Source organism: Oncorhynchus mykiss, chromosome 17, assembly GCF_057628025.1.
Source record: "Oncorhynchus mykiss isolate SJ-2025 chromosome 17, ASM5762802v1, whole genome shotgun sequence".
NCBI classification, from domain to species: domain Eukaryota; kingdom Metazoa; phylum Chordata; class Actinopteri; order Salmoniformes; family Salmonidae; genus Oncorhynchus; species Oncorhynchus mykiss.
In genome coordinates this window covers 43,362,462-43,383,039 of record NC_143038.1, presented here as the reverse complement: position 1 = coordinate 43,383,039, position 20,578 = coordinate 43,362,462, and the positions used below count along the sequence as shown (strand labels likewise).

The window sequence follows — 20,578 nt, the reverse complement described above, 5'->3', positions numbered from 1 at the left end:
GCTGAGACCCTCAAGGATATTCAGAGACTTGTCCCGAAGCCACTCCTGCATTGTCTTTGCTGTGTGCTTAGGGTCATTGTCCTGTTGGAAGGTGAACCTTCACCCCCAATCTGAGGTCCTGAGAGCTCTGGAGCAGGTTTCCATCAAGGATCTCTCTGTACTTTGCTCCGTTTATCTTTCCCTCGATCCTGACTAGTCTCCCAGTCCCTGCCGTTGTAAAACATCCCCATAGCATGATGCTGCAACCACCATGCTTCACCGTAGGGATGGTGCCAGGTTTCCTCCAGACGGGATACTTTGCATTCAGGCCAAATAGTTCTATCTTGGTTTCATCAGACCAGAAGAATCTTGTTGATCTACCCCGATTGCTCAGTTTGGCTGGGTGGTCAGCTCTAGGAAGAGTCTTGGAGGTTCCAAACTTCTTCCACTTAAGAATGATGGAGGCACTATTTTCTTGGGGACCTTCAATGCTGCATACATTTTTTGGTACCCTTCCGCAGATCTGTGCCTCGACACAATCCTGTCTCGGAGCTCTACGGACAATTCTTTCAACCTCATGGGCGTTTTTTTCTCTGACATGCTCTGTCAACTGGGGGACCTTAATATAGATAGGTATGTGACTTACCAAATCATGTCCAATCAATTTAATTCACCACAGATGGACTCCAATCAAGTTGGAGAAACATCTCAAGGAGGATAAATCGAAGCAGAATGCACCTGAGCTCAATTTGAGTCTCATAGCAAAGGGTCTGAATACTTATGTAATCAAGGTATTTCAGTTTTCACTGTCATTATGGGGTATTTTGTGTAGATTTATGAGGGAAAAATAGGAAAACAGTCAAGCGGTCTGATTACTTTCCGAATATACTGCGGAAATCCCATGACAGAGTGTCTATAGCCTAATACTTTAAAAAGCTCACATAATTGCTGTCACAAACACCACAGAGTTGTCACTGACTAGTTGGATATTCAATTCCCAGTGAGCAAAACATTTCTGTACTTACAGACTTCATAGAAATTTATTTTTATCAGGGTTTTCCTTTGGTGGACCATATGTTTTGTGGCTGTTATCAATAAAACTCATGAATGCTACTGTTTATGTCAAATTGTTCTACGTGTAGCCCTGGTTGTCCCGAATAAAAAATGCTAAAACACATCATTGTGAGGTTAAATGTAAGGGCTGGACATGCAGATATATGAAAGTCAGATAAATAAAAATACGATTTTTGCTGGGATATCAGGACTTATATGGTTAATTCCCTCTCAGGTTTCCTTCTAATCAAGAGGAAGGGCATGCTTATGACTCACCTAAGGGACTCGCCTAAGTATAATTCATGCTTAATGGTGGCTTCTTAGAAACTATGCACATTCAAATCGATTATATATTTATTCCTGGGAGATGGAGGTAATGTAACAGTTTTGTCATCCACTAAAACAAACCCACAAATCATCCATTTTCACTTTTGGATAACGAATTATACGGTAGTCTTCTTAACTATTAGTTCAATAACTTTGTTTCATTTTGTTTTGCGATCTTACGGTCCCTGGGCCGTTTTCAAACCAAAGGCATTTACCGACACTCCCTAACAATTTGCTGAGAGTCATCAATTATGCAGGGTACCCGCACGCACTGGGAAGGGAGTTAGCAGCAACAATATGGCGACAGCCGCAGTTTCTCCCGAATCTTTTGGACATCTGCAGTTCAGTGCCGGCTGTCTGGATTTCTGTTAATGCGGGAAAAGTAAGTGAATATCCTGTTGTCTTGTCAGGCTGGGTTTTGGTGGAGGATGGACCATGCATGCTACTTCCCTGTCTACAACTGCACCCCAATGCCGCAGAGCGGTCCCCCTCAGCATCTTTTATCCTCGCGTTTGTGTATAGGGCTCCTTGTCAAAGCTTGGGCAAATATGCATGGGAAACCAAAATTACATTTATGGATTACTTTCTTTAGCTGAAAAAGATGAGTTTATACTGCGGAAAGGGGTGACTAGTGATAAAGCAGGTAAATTGGGGTGTTGGCCTGCCTCTGAACGGAATGAGATTTCAATGTGTCAAAATATACATGGAGCCCTAAAAAGTACCGGTATGCGCTTTGAGTCAATGTATATTCTCGACACCCTAATCCTTTGTAAGATAATTTAACTGTAATTGTGATAGTTTTACCCCTCTTGCACAGCACCCCACCCTCACTCGATTACCCCTCCCCTTGCAGTACTCATTTTCAGGTTCTATTACGTGAGATAGGTAGGCTATGCCTCAGTTTTGGCAGTTGAAGAGGGACCGCGGTACCCCTCCCCATATCTTTACAGCCCCATCCCCAAATAGAGGTGGAAATAAATGTCCACGATGGTGTTATAACCCTTACATGTTCATTTTAGGAACCTTATCGCACCTAGGCAGCCTTCTCGGGTGTGGTACTAAAATACAGCCGTCAATGGTTTTTGGGGAGCATAACAAAACACCTTATCAAAATAATAGCAATGTATACAATTTACCTCGGGTAGAGATTGTTTTGGAGCAACACAGTTAAATGAATGACAGCCTAGAATTTCTACCATCACTGCATGTTTTCAAGTGGTATTGTGGCTCTGTCATAGAAGCCTACCCAGAAGCATCCTCTTTACTGCAGTATTTTAGTAAAGGCTTTGGCCCACACGCCAGGACAAGGCACGCGCGTGTGTGTAAACAGTGCATGGACTACAATACAAAGTAAGACTGATAGACCATACAGTTGAAACGTTATTACCAGTTTATAACAAATAGGCCAAAAAAGTGTGCATTTTACCTTGCTTAACGGTTTTACATGTAATATGTGGTTTATCAAGTAATAGCTTGTAATGACAACTTTTTGAGGAGGAAGTCCACTCATAATTTAATCGATTGTTGTCCTGACATGGGAAACATGAATCGTTTTCTGAATGACTTCCATTGTTGGCTGGAGTTTAGGGTACCCTGTTCATTCATAGATGTGTGCCACAACACTGAAAGCACACCATGACTATATTGTGTTTATATTTGTGTACATAGCCTATTCCAATCCACAGAGCTTTCATTCAGTAGCCTATCCAGTCGATGCTATATTAGGAACTATCAATTAGCTTTTTTATTGAATTATGTGTGCCACTATCATTTGGTGACGCTACAGAGGCACACTATGCCCTCACTAGGATATCGCATGCTGCTGCTAACCTCGACCGGCTGTGTAGACTCCTCTATCCAGTTGCGTTTCTCTCCTCAATCGATCTTCACTCCTCTGCCCCTCCTCTTCAGTTCAGACTCCACGATGTCCAGTGTTCTCGGTTTCATAGTCCTTAACTCCCCTCTCAATAACGGAATGCAACAGTTGCGATAAATAGTTCAGTTACAGGCGTCAAACACTTCAAACGCTTCAAACACACCGCCAGAGTCATTGCATGTATACTAATATTAATTTCCAATGAAACGCTGCGTTGGCCTTGCAGCATTGCGTTGCAGAGGCAGTTGCAGTGCGTTCGGTGTGGTGCATACGTTGGATATATCGAACAAATGCGCCAAACTGTATGCTTAGACGGCTTGACAGAAATTGTAGCAGAAGGTGAATGTTGCACTTTTGTTGAATACATATCCAGATGATGTTGCGTACTATTTTGCGCAAGAACGCTGTCGGTGTGTTCGAAGCGGGCGTTTGTATGTATTTTCTTGGCATAGAGGACACATGCGTAGAGGACTCCAGCGAGCGCTTCGTTTGAGGCTGCATCAGTGGTGCTGAAAGGAACAGCAACGGGCAGTGGGATCGAAGGAGAACGTGCTGCGGCTTCCAGAAGCCACTGGAGTTTTTCTAACATCTCCGGTTCGGTTTCATGCGATTAACAATCCTTACAATGGAATAATCATTCGTCTGTCTGTAGGAAATGTGAACGGATGTTACAATTATGCTATTGGTAAATACGCATGCTTATTGGGTTTGAATGTCCGGGATGAAATTAGGAACAGCATGCACTCGCAGCGAATGAATGGACACGTGAGTAGCCTTAATTTTTTGAATGAAATATTTTGCATCACAAGGTGATTCTTCTTGAAATGTGGTTGGCTATTACAATGACATGGTTTACCTGCTGCCCGAATGAGAACATAATGAATAGTCTTGATTTACTTGATACATTCCCTGTAGAAAAGCCGGTGGGACAGCTCCTCTATGCCATCATTAGTAGGCCTAAATGAGGTCCCTGTATGTCCTGTGTTGCATTGGTGTTTGTTATTCACCTTGAAAGTAGATCAATTCATGTAGCATTTGTGGAAGGAGACTTGGAGGTTGCGTTGGGTTACTTAAAACGCCGACTTAATTTCCTAGTGGTACAATCTCTTAGGTCAGTGGTTTAGGTTAGAAAGATTTTCATGGTTTTGACTTGTTTCTTTATGAAAGCGATTAGCTGCCCAAACTCAATTGGAAATGCAAATGGTCAAATGTTAAATCAATATCATGTTAGCAATTTCCTAAATGTTTATGCATTTTGTGACAAAATGCAAATTTGAATGATTTTTTTTGTATTGCTATATCATTTTCATGATTGAGTATGCATGATGCCTGCCAATTTGAAAAATACATCGCAAAGTATGTTTAATATTTCATTTCCATGGTAGGCCTACTATCCAGTACAACACTGACACATTTAAAAACGAAATGTGAAGGCTTAAATTACAAATAATTAGGGGGAGGGGGAAAATGTTGTCTGGGCTTGCTAGCTATGCCCAGACAGTAATGCCGGTGCTCTTAATTTCGTAAAAGTATTTCTGGATCAGAGAGGAAGAGGCAACGCAGTGCTATAAACTGAATGACTCAGATTATATTTGTTATGCTGGCTAGGACAGCTGGTGAGCAAGGAGTTCTCGGGAGGGGACACGGGGAGACAGACCGGGCATGGTGCTTGCTGCAAGCTACTAGTAGTTCCTAGCAATGATGGCTAGTATATGTAGTTAGCGATGTAGGTTCGATACGTTATCTAGCTAGCTGGCTATGGTGAGAGGCAAGTCAACACATTTTAAGAGATGACTAGATGGACTTAACCTACTAAAATCATTCTGGTTCAACAAATAAAATACACATATTTTGACACTGACTATGTGTGAGAGAGCAAGCAGAGAAGGACCCTTTTGGCCATTAGTCTTTAAATTAGTCATTGGTGGGACAGTATTTAGAGAAACTGGTTGTCATGTCATGGCACCATCAGGATATTCCCACAAGAGATAGGAAGCCCACCTGCCTGCTCTGCCCCTTCAGTACTGTGACACCATATTTTCTTGAGCAGTACAGCTGTTCCTTGACTCAATACTGTTAAAGCTGTAAGCCAAAGTAAGAGATTAGCTTTGCACCAGCCTTTGCTTTTGCAAGCCACAATGGCTCATAGGAGCAGGAGCCTATCTCCTGTTTCTGTAATGTGTGAGGCAGCTTGATGTACAAGTACACGCCCTGGATAGGACGCTCATCTATCTCTGGGCCTTACTCCCAATCTATCTTGAGTGCCAAGCAGAGACGCATCGGGTCCCATTTTTACAGTCTGGTATGACTTGACCAGCGATCGAACTGTCCAAACTTCAAATCTCAGGGAGGACGCTAACTGAGTTGGTTATGAGCACTGAGTTGGTTATGAAAGCCATAGGTATACCTATATTGCATATTAAGTTGTTCCATGTCGACTGAAAATGAGAGGCATGCACAATTATCAATCACAGATTATTTTATTTAGGGTATACCTTACCCTTTGTGGCCTGTGATAGAGACATTGGCCTACAGGTAACAGTTATTCTTGTTCTTAGAATCACTTGTTACTATCTACACAAAGTGTTCAACTACTGTAGGTTTCCTTGATCATTGTTTCCAACATATGATTGGCAGAACCTCATAATAGAGCAATAATATTTCTGTATTGTTAGTATTTTTGCAGAACATCTTATTGAACATGTAACTAATGGTAGGTGGCAATGCAATTTTGACTTAAATCAGTTTAGCGACAATGTCTGCCCTCCTCTTCCACATCAGCACAGTTGTAAATATTAGTAGTATCTTTGGGGTAGAGGTCAACCGAATAATCGGAATGGCTGATTAATTATGGCCGATTTCAAGTTTTCATAACAATCGGGAATCTGCATTTTTGGACGCTGATTATGGCCGATTACATTGAACTCCACGAGGAGACTGCGTGGCAGGCTGACCTCCTGTTACGAGAGTGTAGCAAGGAGCAAAGGTAAGTTGCTAGCTAGCATTAAACCTATCTTATAAAAAACAATCAATCTTAACATAATCACTAGTTAACTACACATGGCTGATGATATTACTAGTTTATCTAGCTTGTCCTGCGTTGCATATAATCAATGTGGTGCCTGTTCATTTATCATCGAATCACAGCCTACTTCGCCAAACGGGTGATGATTTAACAATCGCATTCGCGAAAAAATCACTGTCGTTGCACCAATGTGTATCTAACCATAAACATCAATGCCTTTCTTAAAATCAATATACAACTACATAAAAAAACTGCATATTTAGTTAATATTGTCTGCTAACTAATTTATTTTAACTAGGGAAATTGTATCACTTCTCTTGCGTTTCGTGCAAGCAGTCAGGGTATATTGCAGCAGTTTGGGCCGCCTGGCTCGTTGCGAACTGTGTGAAGACCATTTCTTCCTAACAAAGACCATAATTAATTTGCCAGAATTGTACATAATTATGACATAACATTGAAGGTTGTTCAATGTAAGAGCAATATTTAGACTTAGGGTTTCCGCCCATTCGATAAAATACGGAACGGTTCCGTATTTCACTGAAAGAATAAACGTTCTGTTTTCTAAATGATAGTTTCTGGATTTGACCATATTAATTTTAAAAATATATATATTTTATTTTTATCCATTATTTTACCAGGTAAATTGACTGAGAACACATTCTCATTTGCAGCAACGACATGGGGAATAGTTACAGGGGAGAGGAGGGGGATGAATGAGCAAATTGTAAACTGGGGATTATTAGGTGACCGTGATGGTTTGAGGGCCAGATTTGGGAATTTAGCCAGGACACCGTGGTTAATACTCCATCTCTTACGATAAGTGCCATGGGATCTTTAAAGACCTTAGAGAGTCAGGACACCCGTTTAACGTCCCATCCGAAAGACGGCAGGTCAGTGTCCCCAATCACTGCCCTGGGGCATTGGGATATTTTTTTAGACCAGAGGAAAGAGTGCCTCCTACTGCCCCTCCAACACCACTTCCAGCAGCATCTGGTCTCTCATCCAGGAACTGACCAGGACGTATTTCTGTGTCTTTATTATATTCTAATTAAGTCTATGATTTGATAGAGCAGTCTGACTGAGTGGTGGTAGGCAGCAGCAGGCTCGTAAGCATTCATTCAAACAGCACTTTCCTGTGTTTGCCAGCAGCTCTTCGCTGTGCTTCAAGCAATGTGCTGTTTATGACTTCAAGCCTATCAACTCCCGAGATTAGGCTGGCAATACTAAATAATCCAATAATCAAAGGTATATGAAATACAAATGGTATAGAGAGAAATAGTCCTATAATTCCTATAATAACTACAACCTAAAACTTCTTAACTGGGAATATTGAAGACCCCTGTTAAAAGGAACCATCAGCTTTCATATGTTTTCATGTTCTGAGCAAGGAACTTATAAACGTTAGCTTTTTTACATGGCACATATTGCACTTTTACTTTCTTCTCCAACACTGTGTTTTTGCATTATTTAAACCAAATTGAACATGTTTCATTATTTATTTGCAACTAAATTGATTTTATTTACATATTATATTAAGTTAAAATAAAAGTGTTCATTCAGTATTGTTGTAATTGTCTTCATTACAAATATATATTAAAAAATCGGCCGATTAATCGGTATCGGCTTTTTTTGGTCCTCCAGTAATCGGTATCGGTATCGTCATTGAAAAATCATAATCGGACGACCTCTACTTTGGGGATGATATTCCTTCTCCGTTTCTATCAGCTATGGAGACAGGTCATCAGCCAGAACCCCCTGTGAAAAAGGAGCACAAATTATGCAAAAAGGTTAGAATGGATGGAAAACCTAAAACAGATGATCAATTCACAACTCATGATAGGGAGCGGGGGGTATCTTTCAGCCATTCTGGTTCCTCTCCAGCCGTTGCTTCCTATTGGAAAGCATCCTTACCTGTGGGCAGCTTGCTGGAGGGGGCAGCTTGCTGGAGGGGGCAGTAATCAAAAATGTCACATACAAGAATTCAGTGGGGGAGGATCATGGGACTACAATATGAATAAAAATCAATTTTTTATTTGGTACTGTGGGTACCATATTGTAGAGGAGTAGTTCCCAAACTGTGGATGCAGGAATGCCCACATGCAGGAACACCCAAATTGCATCCTTCTTGATGTAACAAATTTGATGGATCATTCAAATCAAATGTTGAATTTTGACTGTCTTAAACCACAGAGTATGGAAATGCATTGTCAATTGAGAATTATTTTTATTTTTGCGCCTCCGATCCTACCAATACTCTTTTTTTTGGATGGAGAGGAGGAGTGAGAGGCAACAATGATAATAAAACATCTAGCTGAACGGGAAGCAAAGACAATGACCCAACGAGTGGGCCTATATTGATTATGGTGAATAACTTCAAACCCATATGTTGGATGCTTCACTTCATTCTTCCACCTAACATACCTGAGCCATATAGGCAAGCTGGAAAGTAATTATTGCATGGTTCGAAAGTTAAGGACAAAGCCTATTTTTATTGATTGAGTGTGAAAGCACACAATCATCAACTTTTTCCTTTGTGCCATGATTCATGAATTAGTCATGAAATGGAGCCTAACCACTATAACATGCACTGCAATGTTAATGATGATGATTATTGAAAATGTAGCTATATCAGATAAGACAATATAAATTAAACAACAGACTAACAGTTAAATGCTTACTCCCAATACAATAAAAAAAAGAGAATAATAGTAGAAAAAAACAAGGAATATATACACAATGAGAAATGATAGCTTGGTTATATACATGGGATAAAAATAATAACATCATACAGATGCGCTGTAATATATTGGCACACTTCATTCACTATTTCTTCTCTAATAAGTTCAAATTTAAAACAAGGTTTGGTGTTCACACGTGTATTTGTTTGAATTACAACCGCACAGGACCGAGAACATTTTTTTCTAAAATTGAGACAGAAACGGAAGAAGGTTCTGAAGGGCCCATGTATGGTTTAATAAGATGCCATAGTTCCTACTACTTCGGAATGTGGTTACAAATGGAATATCTTATTAAGATACGTTATGTAAGGTTTTTCAGAGAGAGATAGAGAGAGAGACTCCTAAATATCAAACATTAGTCAGATAATCCAGACAGACACTTAACAGAGTTCCCTCCATCCAGAAGCAGCACAGGTCACCTGGGACAAGGGAAGAGCCCATGCAGCAGACAGACATACAGACAGACACAAAGGGCTGGAGGTGGCCATTCATTTTTCTCCCTGTAGGGTCATCAACAGGCCAACCAGGCCACATCAGAGCCACCATGAATGAATGAATTAAGTAGATTGGAGACACAGCTCTCTGTTATCCCGTCAATGGCAGCCCTGATTTATGTAGCATTTATTTGTATGAGGAGAGGGAGGAGAGAGAGAAGGAGAGAGAGAGAGAGATGGCTCTGGTTCCAAATGGTTGCACATCCATTAGTCTGGATGCCTTGCTTTGTTGGCTCCATCTCTGACAGAGATATAAAATTCCACCCTGTCTCAGGCTTAGGGAGAAACACAGACAGACAGACAAGACTCAACCCAGCAATGAGTCTTGTTAATAAGCACCATAATAAAATATAAAGTAGACATTTAATTTGTCTCGTTGTTAGTTCTACCATCTCATTTGAACTAAAAGAGACCTGAGTTTTGTTCCATTTGATTCTACCCAAGGTGATATTTTAAACGGGATCATTATTACTTTTTCCATTTTGAAACTTGATAGTAGGACAGGCTGTTTACCCAAATGCTGAACTGCTGTCTTTTTTACTTAAATCATGACCAAAGTTCTTAGTGAAAATGGATGTTCTCAAGTTGAATTTCATTAGAGATATGGAGTTGTCAGCATTTATACCTTATATCCTGTCTCTATTTCCCCTCTCTCTCTCTCTCTCTCTCTCTCTCTCTCTCTCTCTCTCTCTCTCTCTCTCTCTCTCTCTCTCTCTCTCTCTCTCTCAGAGCCGGATGTCCTGAATGAAATTTAAATAAAGCGGAAATATCTGTAGGATGAAAACATGGCCGCGCCCGGTCTCGCACCCCCAGGACCTGACAGCTTCAAGCAGTTCACCCCCGAGTCGCTCCGTAATATCGAGGAGCGCCAATTCCAGGAGAAGATCAAGAAGAAGCCCAAGCCCAAGTCGGACAGCAGTCACCGCGAGGAAGAAGAGGAAGAACCCATGCCCAACGGTGATCTGGAGGCTGGGAAGTCCCTTCCCTTCATCTACGGGGACATTCCTAATGGGCTGGTGGCGGTACCACTGGAAGACTTGGACCCCTATTATATGAATGAGAAAGTGAGTTCCTCACCACTCAATCCCACACAGGGCTGGGCACTCCCTTCTAGTGAGGAAATGTTAGGGGTTAGAGGGAAATTGGTACTGGTATGAGATCTGTTTAGAAAAATAATTTGAATAAGGAACAAATGGATTGTACTATACTCACGTCTTTATAGCTTGCCTTTTAAGTGTATTCTGCTTATAACTGTGTTTGTTTTAAGTCCTGATGTGTGGCCCCTATATTATGCTTTTAACCAAGTTTATGAATAAGATTTTATGCTTATGGGGTAAGCACATAGAATCAAACTGTTTTTAGGAAACCTGATTCAGAAAGTAAGAAGCCCACTCTTATTAGACAAAAGGGAGGTTTGTGCATTGTTGTACCAGCCATGAAGATAGGGATATGGCACAGAGTGAACAGCAAAGGTGACCTTGTGGTATGGTATTGCTCTTTTAATAGTTTGACCACTGGGAGAGTTGATTAGAACCAGTCAATGCTTATGAAGTGTCACATAGAGCTCATAGGTACGTTATGAATGCGCTGGCTATCACAGTCACCAGGAAGATGGTGGTATTGTAGATCCTGTAAATCTGCAGTGAAGGTCTGGAGTTCCGGACCGCAGTTCTCTTTGGTAATGCTTCTGTAGTCTTATGTGTTGATTGATGCTCTGTATTGGTGCACTTACTGTGCATATGCTGGTGGATGCTGGCAGCATAGATGGGACTAGCAGCCCTCTGAAAATGTATTATTAGTGCTCCTGCTAATTGAATTTGTTAGTGACAGTCTGCATGCATGTGTGTCTGGGTTTCTGTTTTCTTGGAATGTGTGTGTGTGTGTGTTTGTGTGCATTTTTTTTAGGTTTAGTGTATGTGTTTTCCTCTTCACATTTCCCTACATACAATTAGTACATCTTTATAGTATTCTTCCATGTGATCCCTTTTCCCTGCCTCACTGTACCACTTTGAAGGAGTTAGCTGCTGTTTTGGTCCCTTTCTACTTGTTTATCTTTTGCACGACTTCCCTAAGGTGTGGCAGGTAACCTAGTGGTTAGAGCGTTGGGCCAGTAACCAAAAGGTTCGAATCCCTGAGCTGACAAGGTAAAAATCTGACGTTCTGCCTCTGAGCAAGGCAGTTAACCCACTGTTCCCCGGGCGCCGAAGACGTGGATGTCGTTTATGGCAGCCCCCTGCACCTCTCTGATTCAGAGGGGTTGGGTTAAATGCGGAAGACACATTTCAGTTGAATGCATTGTTGTACAACTGACTAGGTATCCCCCTTTCTCTAAGGTCCCTGCTAAATGTGTGAAACCTTTTGGTATTTAGGAGGTGGCAAAATGACCGGGAGTGAAGCATAGCATTTGTGTGTTATGTCCAGCTTTGTTCAGACTGTAAAGGGAGGAGGATGTCATAGACTGACTAACCCATTACAAGAAGGAGCTCTAAAACTAAACAAGCTATACTTACTGTACTATGCATCTACACTACAGTATCTGTGATGTTGGAGTGATATGCCCAATTGTTCCTGACCAGGCGTTTATCTCATGCATTCGTTCTTTGAGGAGCGTACATGCTCCTTCATGCAACTCCTTCTTAAGACATATTGTGATAACTTCCACAGTTATATCATACACTATATATATTTTGTATTTATTTTTTATTTCACCTTTATTTATCCAGGTCGGCCAGTAACACAATAACACAATAGAGAAGTCTATATACAGTGTGTGCAGATGAGGTAAGATTAGGGAGGTAAGGCAATAAATAGGTCATAGTGGCAAAGATTACAACATTGCAATTAAACACTGGAGTGATAGATGTGCAGAAGATTAATGTGCAAATAGAGATACTGGGGTGCAAAGGAGCAAAAAAATGATAATAACAATATGGGGATGAGGTAGTTGGATGGGCTATTAACAGATGGCTATGTACAGGTGCAGTGATCTGTGAGCTGCTCTGGCAGCTGATGCTTAAAGTTAGAGAGGGAAATATGAGTCTCCAGCTTCAGTGATATTTGGAATTCGTTCCAGTCATTGGCAGCAGAGAACTGGAAGGAAAGGCGGCCAAAAGAGGAATAGGCTTTAGGGGTGACCAGTGAAATATACCTGCTGGAGCGCGTGTTACGGGTGGGTGCTGCTATGGTGACCAGCGAGCTGAGATAAGGTGAGGCTTTACCTAGCAAAGACTTATAGATGACCGAGAGCCAGTGGGTTTGGCGGCGAATATGAAGTGAGGGCCGCAGTGGTGGGTAGTATATGAGGCTTTGGTGACAAAACGGATGGCACTGTGATAGACTGCATCCAATTTTCCGAGTAGAGTGTTAGAGGCCTTTTTATAAATTACATCGCCGAAGTCAATGATCGGTCGGATAGTCAGTTTATCGAGGGTATATTTGGCAGCATGAGTGAAGGATGCTTTGTTGCGAAATAGGAAGCAATTTACTTGCAATTAAGATCAGTTGGAGGCCACGGAAGGAGAGTTGTATGGCATTGAAACCCGTCTGGAGGTTAGTTAACACAGTGTCCAAAGAAGGGCCAGAGGTATACAGAATGGTGTCTTCTGCGTAGAGGTGGATCAGAGAATCACCAGCAGCAAGAGCGACATCATTGATGTATATAGAGAAAAGAGTCTGCCCGAGAATTAAACCCTGTGGCACACCCATAGAGGCTGCTAGAGGTCCGGACAACAGGCCCTCCGATTTGACACACTGAACTCTGTCTGAGAAGTAGTTGGTGAATCAGGCGAGGCAGTCATTTGAGAAACCAACCATATATATACACTACTGTTCAAATTTTGGGGTCACTTGTTTTTGAAAGAAAAACACATTTTCTGTCCATTTAAAATAACATCAAATTTATCAGAAATACAGTGTAGACACTGTTATTGTTGTAAATGACTATTGTAGCTGGAAATGGCTGATTTGTTATGGAATATCTACATAGGTGTACAGAGGCCCATTGTCAGCAATCATCACTCCTGTGTTCCAATGGCACGTTGTGTTAGCTAATCCAAGTTTATCATTTTAAAAGGCTAATTGATCATTAGAAAACCCTTTTGCAATTATGTTAGCACAGCTGAAAACTGTTGTACTGATTAAAGAAGCAATAATACAGGCCTTTAGACTTATGTGTATCTGGAGCATCAACATACAGTGCCTTGCGAAAGTATTCGGCCCCCTTGAACTTTGCGACCTTTTGCCACATTTCAGGCTTCAAACATAAAGATATAAAACCTTATTTTTTGTGAAGAATCAACAACAAGTGGGACACAATCATGAAGTGGAACGACATTTATTGGATATTTCAAACTTTTTTAACAAATCAAAAACTGAAAAATTGGGCGTGCAAAATTATTCAGCCCCCTTAAGTTAATACTTTGAAGCGCCACCTTTTGCTGCGATTACAGCTGTAAGTCGCTTGGGGTATGTCTCTATCAGTTTTGCACATCGAGAGACTGACATTTTTTCCCATTCCTCCTTGCAAAACAGCTCGAGCTCAGTGAGGTTGGATGGAGAGCATTTGTGAACAGCAGTTTTCAGTTCTTTCCACAGATTCTCGATTGGATTCAGGTCTGGACTTTGACTTGGCCATTCTAACACCTGGATATGTTTATTTTTGAACCATTCCATTGTAGATTTTGCTTTATGTTTTGGATCATTGTCTTGTTGGAAGACAAATCTCCGTCCCAGTCTCAGGTCTTTTGCAGACTCCATCAGGTTTTCTTCCAGAATGGTCCTGTATTTGGCTCCATCCATCTTCCCATCAATTTTAACCATCTTCCCTGTCCCTGCTGAAGAAAAGCAGGCCCAAACCATGATGCTGCCACCACCATGTTTGACAGTGGGGATGGTGTGTTCAGCTGTGTTGCTTTTACGCCAAACATAACGTTTTGCATTGTTGCCAAAAAGTTCAATTTTGGTTTCATCTGACCAGAGCACCTTCTTCCACATGTTTGGTGTGTCTCCCAGGTGGCTTGTGGCAAACTTTAAACAACACTTTTTATGGATATCTTTAAGAAATGGCTTTCTTCTTGCCACTCTTCCATAAAGGCCAGATTTGTGCAATATACGACTGATTGTTGTCCTATGGACAGAGTCTCCCACCTCAGCTGTAGATCTCTGCAGTTCATCCAGAGTGATCATGGGCCTCTTGGCTGCATCTCTGATCAGTCTTCTCCTTGTATGAGCTGAAAGTTTAGAGGGACGGCCAGGTCTTGGTAGATTTGCAGTGGTCTGATACTGATAATATTATCGCTTGCACAGTGCTCCTTGGGATGTTTAAAGCTTGGGAAATCTTTTTGTATCCAAATCCGGCTTTAAACTTCTTCACAACAGTATCTCGGACCTGCCTGGTGTGTTCCTTGTTCTTCATGATGCTCTCTGCGCTTTTAACGGACCTCTGAGACTATCACAGTGCAGGTGCATTTATACGGAGACTTGATTACACACAGGTGGAATGTATTTATCATCGTTAGTCATTTAGGTCAACATTGGATCATTCAGAGATCCTCACTGACCTTCTGGAGAGAGTTTGCTGCACTGAAAGTAAAGGGGCGCCCAATTTTTCAGTTTTTGATTTGTTAAAAAAGTTTGAAATATCCAATAAATGTCGTTCCACTTCATGATTGTGTCCCACTTGTTGTTGATTCTTCACAAAAAAAATACAGTTTTATATCTTTATGTTTGAAGCCTGAAATGTGGCAAAAGGTCGCAAAGTTCAAGGGGGCCGAATACTTTCGCAAGGCACTGTATGTGGGTTTGATTACAGGCTCAAAATGGCCAGAAACAAATAACTTTCTTCTGAAACTCGTCAGTCTATTCTTGTTCTAAGAAATTAAGGCTATTCCATGCGAGAAATTGCCAAGAAACTGAAGATCTCGTATAACGCTCCCTTCACAGAACAGTGCAAACGGGCTGTAATCAGAATAGAAGGAAGAGTGGGAGGCCTCGGTGCTCAACTGAGCAAGATGACAAGTACATTAGCGTTTCTAGTTTGAGAAACAGACACCTCACAAGTCCTCAACTGGCAGCTTTATGAAATAGTACCAGCAAAACACTCAACGTCAACAGTGAAGAGGCGACTCCGGGATGCTGGCCTTCTAGGCAGAGTTCCTCTGTCCAGTGTCTGTGTTCTTTTGCCCATCTTAATCTTTTATTTTTATTGGCCAGTCTGAGATATGGCTTTTTCTTTGCAACTCTGCCTAGAAGGCCAGCTTCCCGGAGTCGCCTCTTCACTGTTGCTGTTGAGACTGGTGTTTTGCGGGTACTATTTAATGAAGCTGCCAGTTGAGGACTGTCTCAAACTAAACACTCTAATGTATTTGTCACCTTGCTCAGTTTTGCACCGGGGCCTCCCACTCCTCTTTCTATTCTGGTTAGAGCCAGTTTGCGCTGTTCTGTGAAGGGAGTAGATGCACCAGATACTCAACTAGTCTAAAGAAGGTCAGTTTTATTGCTTCTTTAAATCAGCATAACAGTTTTCTGCTGTGCAAACATAAACTGCCTCACAACTGCCTCACAGTGTATCATGATTTAGGGCAGCCACCACATATGCCCCACTTGGTATGCATACACATCACATATTATCTCCCGTTTAGCATAAGTCAAATGGTTGCATCCCCTACCAGCCCAGGACACCAGTTCAGTTCCCCTTTCAGTTTAGGCTCTGCCCCCTCTCCCCTCAGCCTCCACCCTCAGTGTAGTCCTAGCCTGGGTCTGTCCTTATAGGGCAGGAGAAGAGAGGAGGGGGTGGCTGCACCTCGAGGGGCTGGGTGTTCTAGCCTGTAAGAGAATCTGGGGCCCGCAGGGCTATAGACACCCATTCAGCACGATCGTCCCAGGGACACAGCCAGTCACACAAGGTGTGTGTGTGTGCTCTGCCTCCTTCCGAGTTTGTGTGTACCCATTTTGTTTTAGTATGTGTGCCTCCTGTGATCTAAAAATCCATGGACTTCTACAGTGGCAGCCATATAGAGGGGTGATGGTGTGGTACAATAACCCCTCCTCCTTCCTCCCCTCTTCCTTACCCCTTTGCCCTGGCCTATCGGTTATGCTTAGCGCTCTCCTTCTCCTGCCTCTGCTCCCTTCCTCCATTGATCTCCTCTCCTCCCTGTCCTTGAGGAGGGACAGAGGTAGACTCGTACATCGGGTGGTGGTCAGGGCTCCCTCATGCACATCTCTCTCATGTCTGGAGTTGCGTCTCTGTCCTCCCTCCCTAGATCCCTGTGTGTGTGTGCTTGTGTAAGAGTGAATGAGTGTGTGTGTGTATGCATGTATGCTGTGACACCTCTCCCTCACTCTGCCCTGCCAAGGTCAGTTACCTTTATCTCGTAGGTCGTGCTGTGTGTGTGTGTTTTTTTTCACACTATGAAAAATACACACACTATGCTATTTTCAAATGAAACACAATACCTTGCTCTTCTTAAAGCTACACACACAGGACAATGGGCACCCCCCTCCTCAGCCATCCAGAGCATTTTACTACCTACCTTCCTCCCCTTTCTCATCCACACCTATGCCTTTTATGACACCTATGGGAGCCCTGGCATACATATTCATGTCGCCTCAATACCTCCTCCTCAATCTCTCTACCTCTCCTCTCTAGGTTTTTCATCCTCTACTCTACTTGACCGCCAATTCCCCCCTCCCCTCCTTCTCTTCCCACTTCAAGCTTACATGTGACCATGTGGTGTGTGTGTCAGTGTGTGTCTGTGTGTGTGTGTTGCTGTCAGCTGCAGTGAAATCTAATCACAGCACTTAAGCACCAAGTAAAGGGGGAGGGGGAGGGGAAGAGAGAGAGGGGAGGGTGGACTGGTGAGGGGAAGTGCAGTTGCTGCTGTTCCTGTTCTCCCCTAACTGTGATGGGGGAGAGGATGGGAATGGAGAGGAAAGGAAGAGGAGAGTGAGAAAGAGGAGTGGAGAAAAGTGGAGGAAATAGGAGAGGACTGAATGGGCATCTGAAATGTCTGGAGTGATTAGGAAGGCTAAAAGCTTCAGGAGTTAGACAGGTTGTGTATGTGTGTGTAAGTGTGTGCTTGCGTGCAAGCGTTTGTGCGCGCGCGTGAGAGAGTGTGACATTGTGTGTGTGAGTGTGTGTGTGTTGGCGATGGGGTTCAATTTAAGTTGTACAAGTGCTTGTGTATGGGAGGAGCCTCAGTGAACTCTGTGTGTATGTGTCAGAGAAACGTCCAGGGCCTGAGGGTATACTACAAAGCAGAAGCAAGGAGTTAGCCAGCTAACTTGCCTAAATAACCTGAAATAACTTTACATTTATTCAAAATATATTCTTTCAACTTGCCATGGTCTAATTCACTCAACAACCAGCAGCACATATCAAAGTTTAGCTTTCCTACTGAATCAGAAAATGAATAGTTATTGTTGTTTATCAAAGTTAACTGGCTAACTCATTGATCTTTCTTTGTAGTATACTCCTCTAGAGGCTACACTCTTAGAAAAAAGGTGCTATCTGGAACCTAAAAAGGTTCTTTGGCTGTCTCCATAGGATAATACTTTGAAGAACCCTTTTCGGTTCCAGGTAAAAACCACGGAGTGTTCTACATGGAACCCAAAAGGGTTATCCAATGGGGACAGCCAAGAACCCCTTTTTCTAAGAGTGTACATAGAAATGTTAAACTAGGCAATACTGCATTATTGGATGTTCCATACAGCAAACATAGTCTATTTAGCATCTGCGGTAAATTTAGCCTGGTTGTCAGATCCGTTTGTGCTTCAGACAACTATGCCTCTCCTCTGTTGGTTGTTATTTGACGTCATTACGAAGACAAGCTCACTAAGCTGAAACAGGTCTGGTGTAGCGTTGACCCTTGCTAACCATTCTATCTCTATGGTGTAGCCAGTGTCTCTCCTGCTAGTCATTCTATCTCTATGGTGTGTATAGCATTAAACCTTGCTTGTCATTCAATCTCTATGGTGTTACCAGCATCTCTCCCACATGGCAGGCTTCTGTGGTACCAAAAAGACTCTGGCTGAGTAGCAGACTGACTGGTCATTTCCACTGGCTGCTGCTGATCACACAGAGACAGGGAATAGCCAGAATATGGCCTTTATACACTGGTATCATTAACCATAGCTAGGTCCCATGTTGGTGACTTCACCCGCTTCCTATCACGCCATGACTTGTATTTTAAAGAGGCACATTTGGGAGTGGGAAGTTATTACATTATGATCCCCTCTTTCGTCTCTCTCTCTCTCTCTCTCTCTCTCTCTCTCTCTCTCTCTCTCTCTCTCTCTCGTACTCTCTCTCTCTCTCTCTCTCTCTCTCTCTCCCTCTCTCTCTCTCTCTCTCTCTCTCTCGTACTCTCTCTGGGGTGTAGTAAATTAGAGCGAGGGCTAGGCTTTAGTGCTCTGTCTGAGTCCTTAGTGTCTGATGACACAGCATTCTTCTGTACTGGTCTGAGGAGGAGAGGGGGAGGGAGTGAGGCAGGAAGGGAGGGAGGGGGGAGCACATCACACTGCACGGGAATGATGCTCAATGGAGTTGGACTGGCTATGTAGTTACATATGTGTACCGGGTAGGGAGGGAGTGTGTGAGGGAGGGGAGGGGGTGTGGTTGGATAATGATGTGTTAGCATAAATGCTGGTTGTATAAATACCAGCCGGTAGGTTAAGTATAGGGTACACTTTACAGACAGTAATCTGTGACCGTCAACTCTGTATGTGTTAATGCACACATCTATTAGCCAGGGTTTGCGATGGCTTGTCTCACTAAATGTTTCTGTTTTTGAAGGTCATTGAAGTCTTGGACTATGATTTTATTGCTGAGTTCAGGTGTTTAAAGAACAGTCTATGTTAACCCCTCCAGCTGTGGTACTATGTTGTAGCCTACAGAGATGCTCCCCCCTCCCTCGGTGATCTACTTTTTATTGTTTCCTCTGCATAACCCTGTCATCTCTTTCTCTCGTTCTCTGCTGCATGCTGCCTACCCATCCCTCCCTCCTCCCTCCCTCTACCCATACATCTCTGCTTTGGCTCTCTCCCCTATGCAGCCCTCAGTGTTTTCTTCTGCATTCCTCCCTCTGCTCCTCCACCCCTCCTTCCCCCCTCTTTCTCTTTCTCTTTCTCTTTCTCTTTCTCTTTCTCTTTCTCTTTCTCTTTCTCTCTATCTATCTCTCTCTCTTTCTCTCTCTCTCTCTCTCTCTCTCTCTCTCTCTCTCTCTCTCTCTCTCTCTCTCTCTCTCACTGCTCCACTGCATGCTTCTCCCCCTCCCTCCTTCCTCTTTCTCTCTTTGGTTGTCTCTGCAGCTGCATTCTGCCTCCTATTCCTGCATATGTGCCTTTCTCCTCAAAGCTTCTATTGTGGATGATGAAGCTTGCAGTAGCTTTGTAGCAAGTCAGTCATGAAACATTCCGTTTACATTGTGTGTGTGTATACATGTATGTTTGTGTGTGTATTTGCACATGTATGTTTGTGTGTGTGTGTGTGTGTGTGTGTACAAGTATATACATCTTTGTGTGTACTGTGTATAGGACCCGTGCCACTCTGTGTGATTGTATGTGTTTATGCATGTGAAGCGGGCTTTTGATTGTCCCACAGACCATGCCTTTGAGAGTCCAGCACACTCATGCACTATACGGTCGATAAGTACAGGACTATTTCAATATGTCAAAGAATCGGAGGCTAGCTAGCAATATATGTAAATTGATTGCAGTATGTACGCCATAGTGGTTGACCTTAATTGAAACACAGGCCTAGCGCATCGGGATTAAACCGTTGTATGGTGTATGCATGTGTGAATGTGTGCATGTATGTGTGTGTGTGTGTGTGTTTGTGTGTACGTGGAGAACAGATATCACTTTGATAACTGTTTGGGAGCAGCCACCCTCAGAGCTGGGTGGACAACAACCGGATGCATCTGGTTTTCAGGGGAAATGGAAAGAGAGCCTGTGACGCGACCTCTGCTTTTGGACGTTAACACCCCCTCTTAACTCCTCCTCCACATTTACTGGATTGATTGAACAGTGCAGAAGAAAACCTCCCTGTACCAGGACTTTATGGATGATGTGGAGCCAGAAAAGTTAGTGTAGG

General features: G+C 42.7%; 1 protein-coding gene across 3 annotated transcripts in view; it reads left to right on the top strand.

The window, feature by feature from the left end:
* Window positions 1-1,572: 1,572 nt before the first annotated feature.
* LOC110493229 (sodium channel protein type 8 subunit alpha) overlaps window positions 1,573-20,578 on the top strand; it is a 113,662-nt gene continuing 94,656 nt past the window's right edge. For 2 of the 3 annotated variants that reach the window (XM_090205664.1, XM_036950341.2), the window contains exons 1-2: window positions 1,573-1,741; window positions 10,222-10,556. In XM_090205664.1, coding sequence (XP_090061790.1) covers window positions 10,278-10,556 — 279 coding nt within the window. In that variant the 5' untranslated portion in view covers window positions 1,573-1,741; window positions 10,222-10,277. Of the gene's footprint in view, window positions 1,742-3,740; window positions 4,001-10,221; window positions 10,557-20,578 lie in introns of those variants that run through there. The other variant, XM_090205663.1, reaches the window with a different exon arrangement.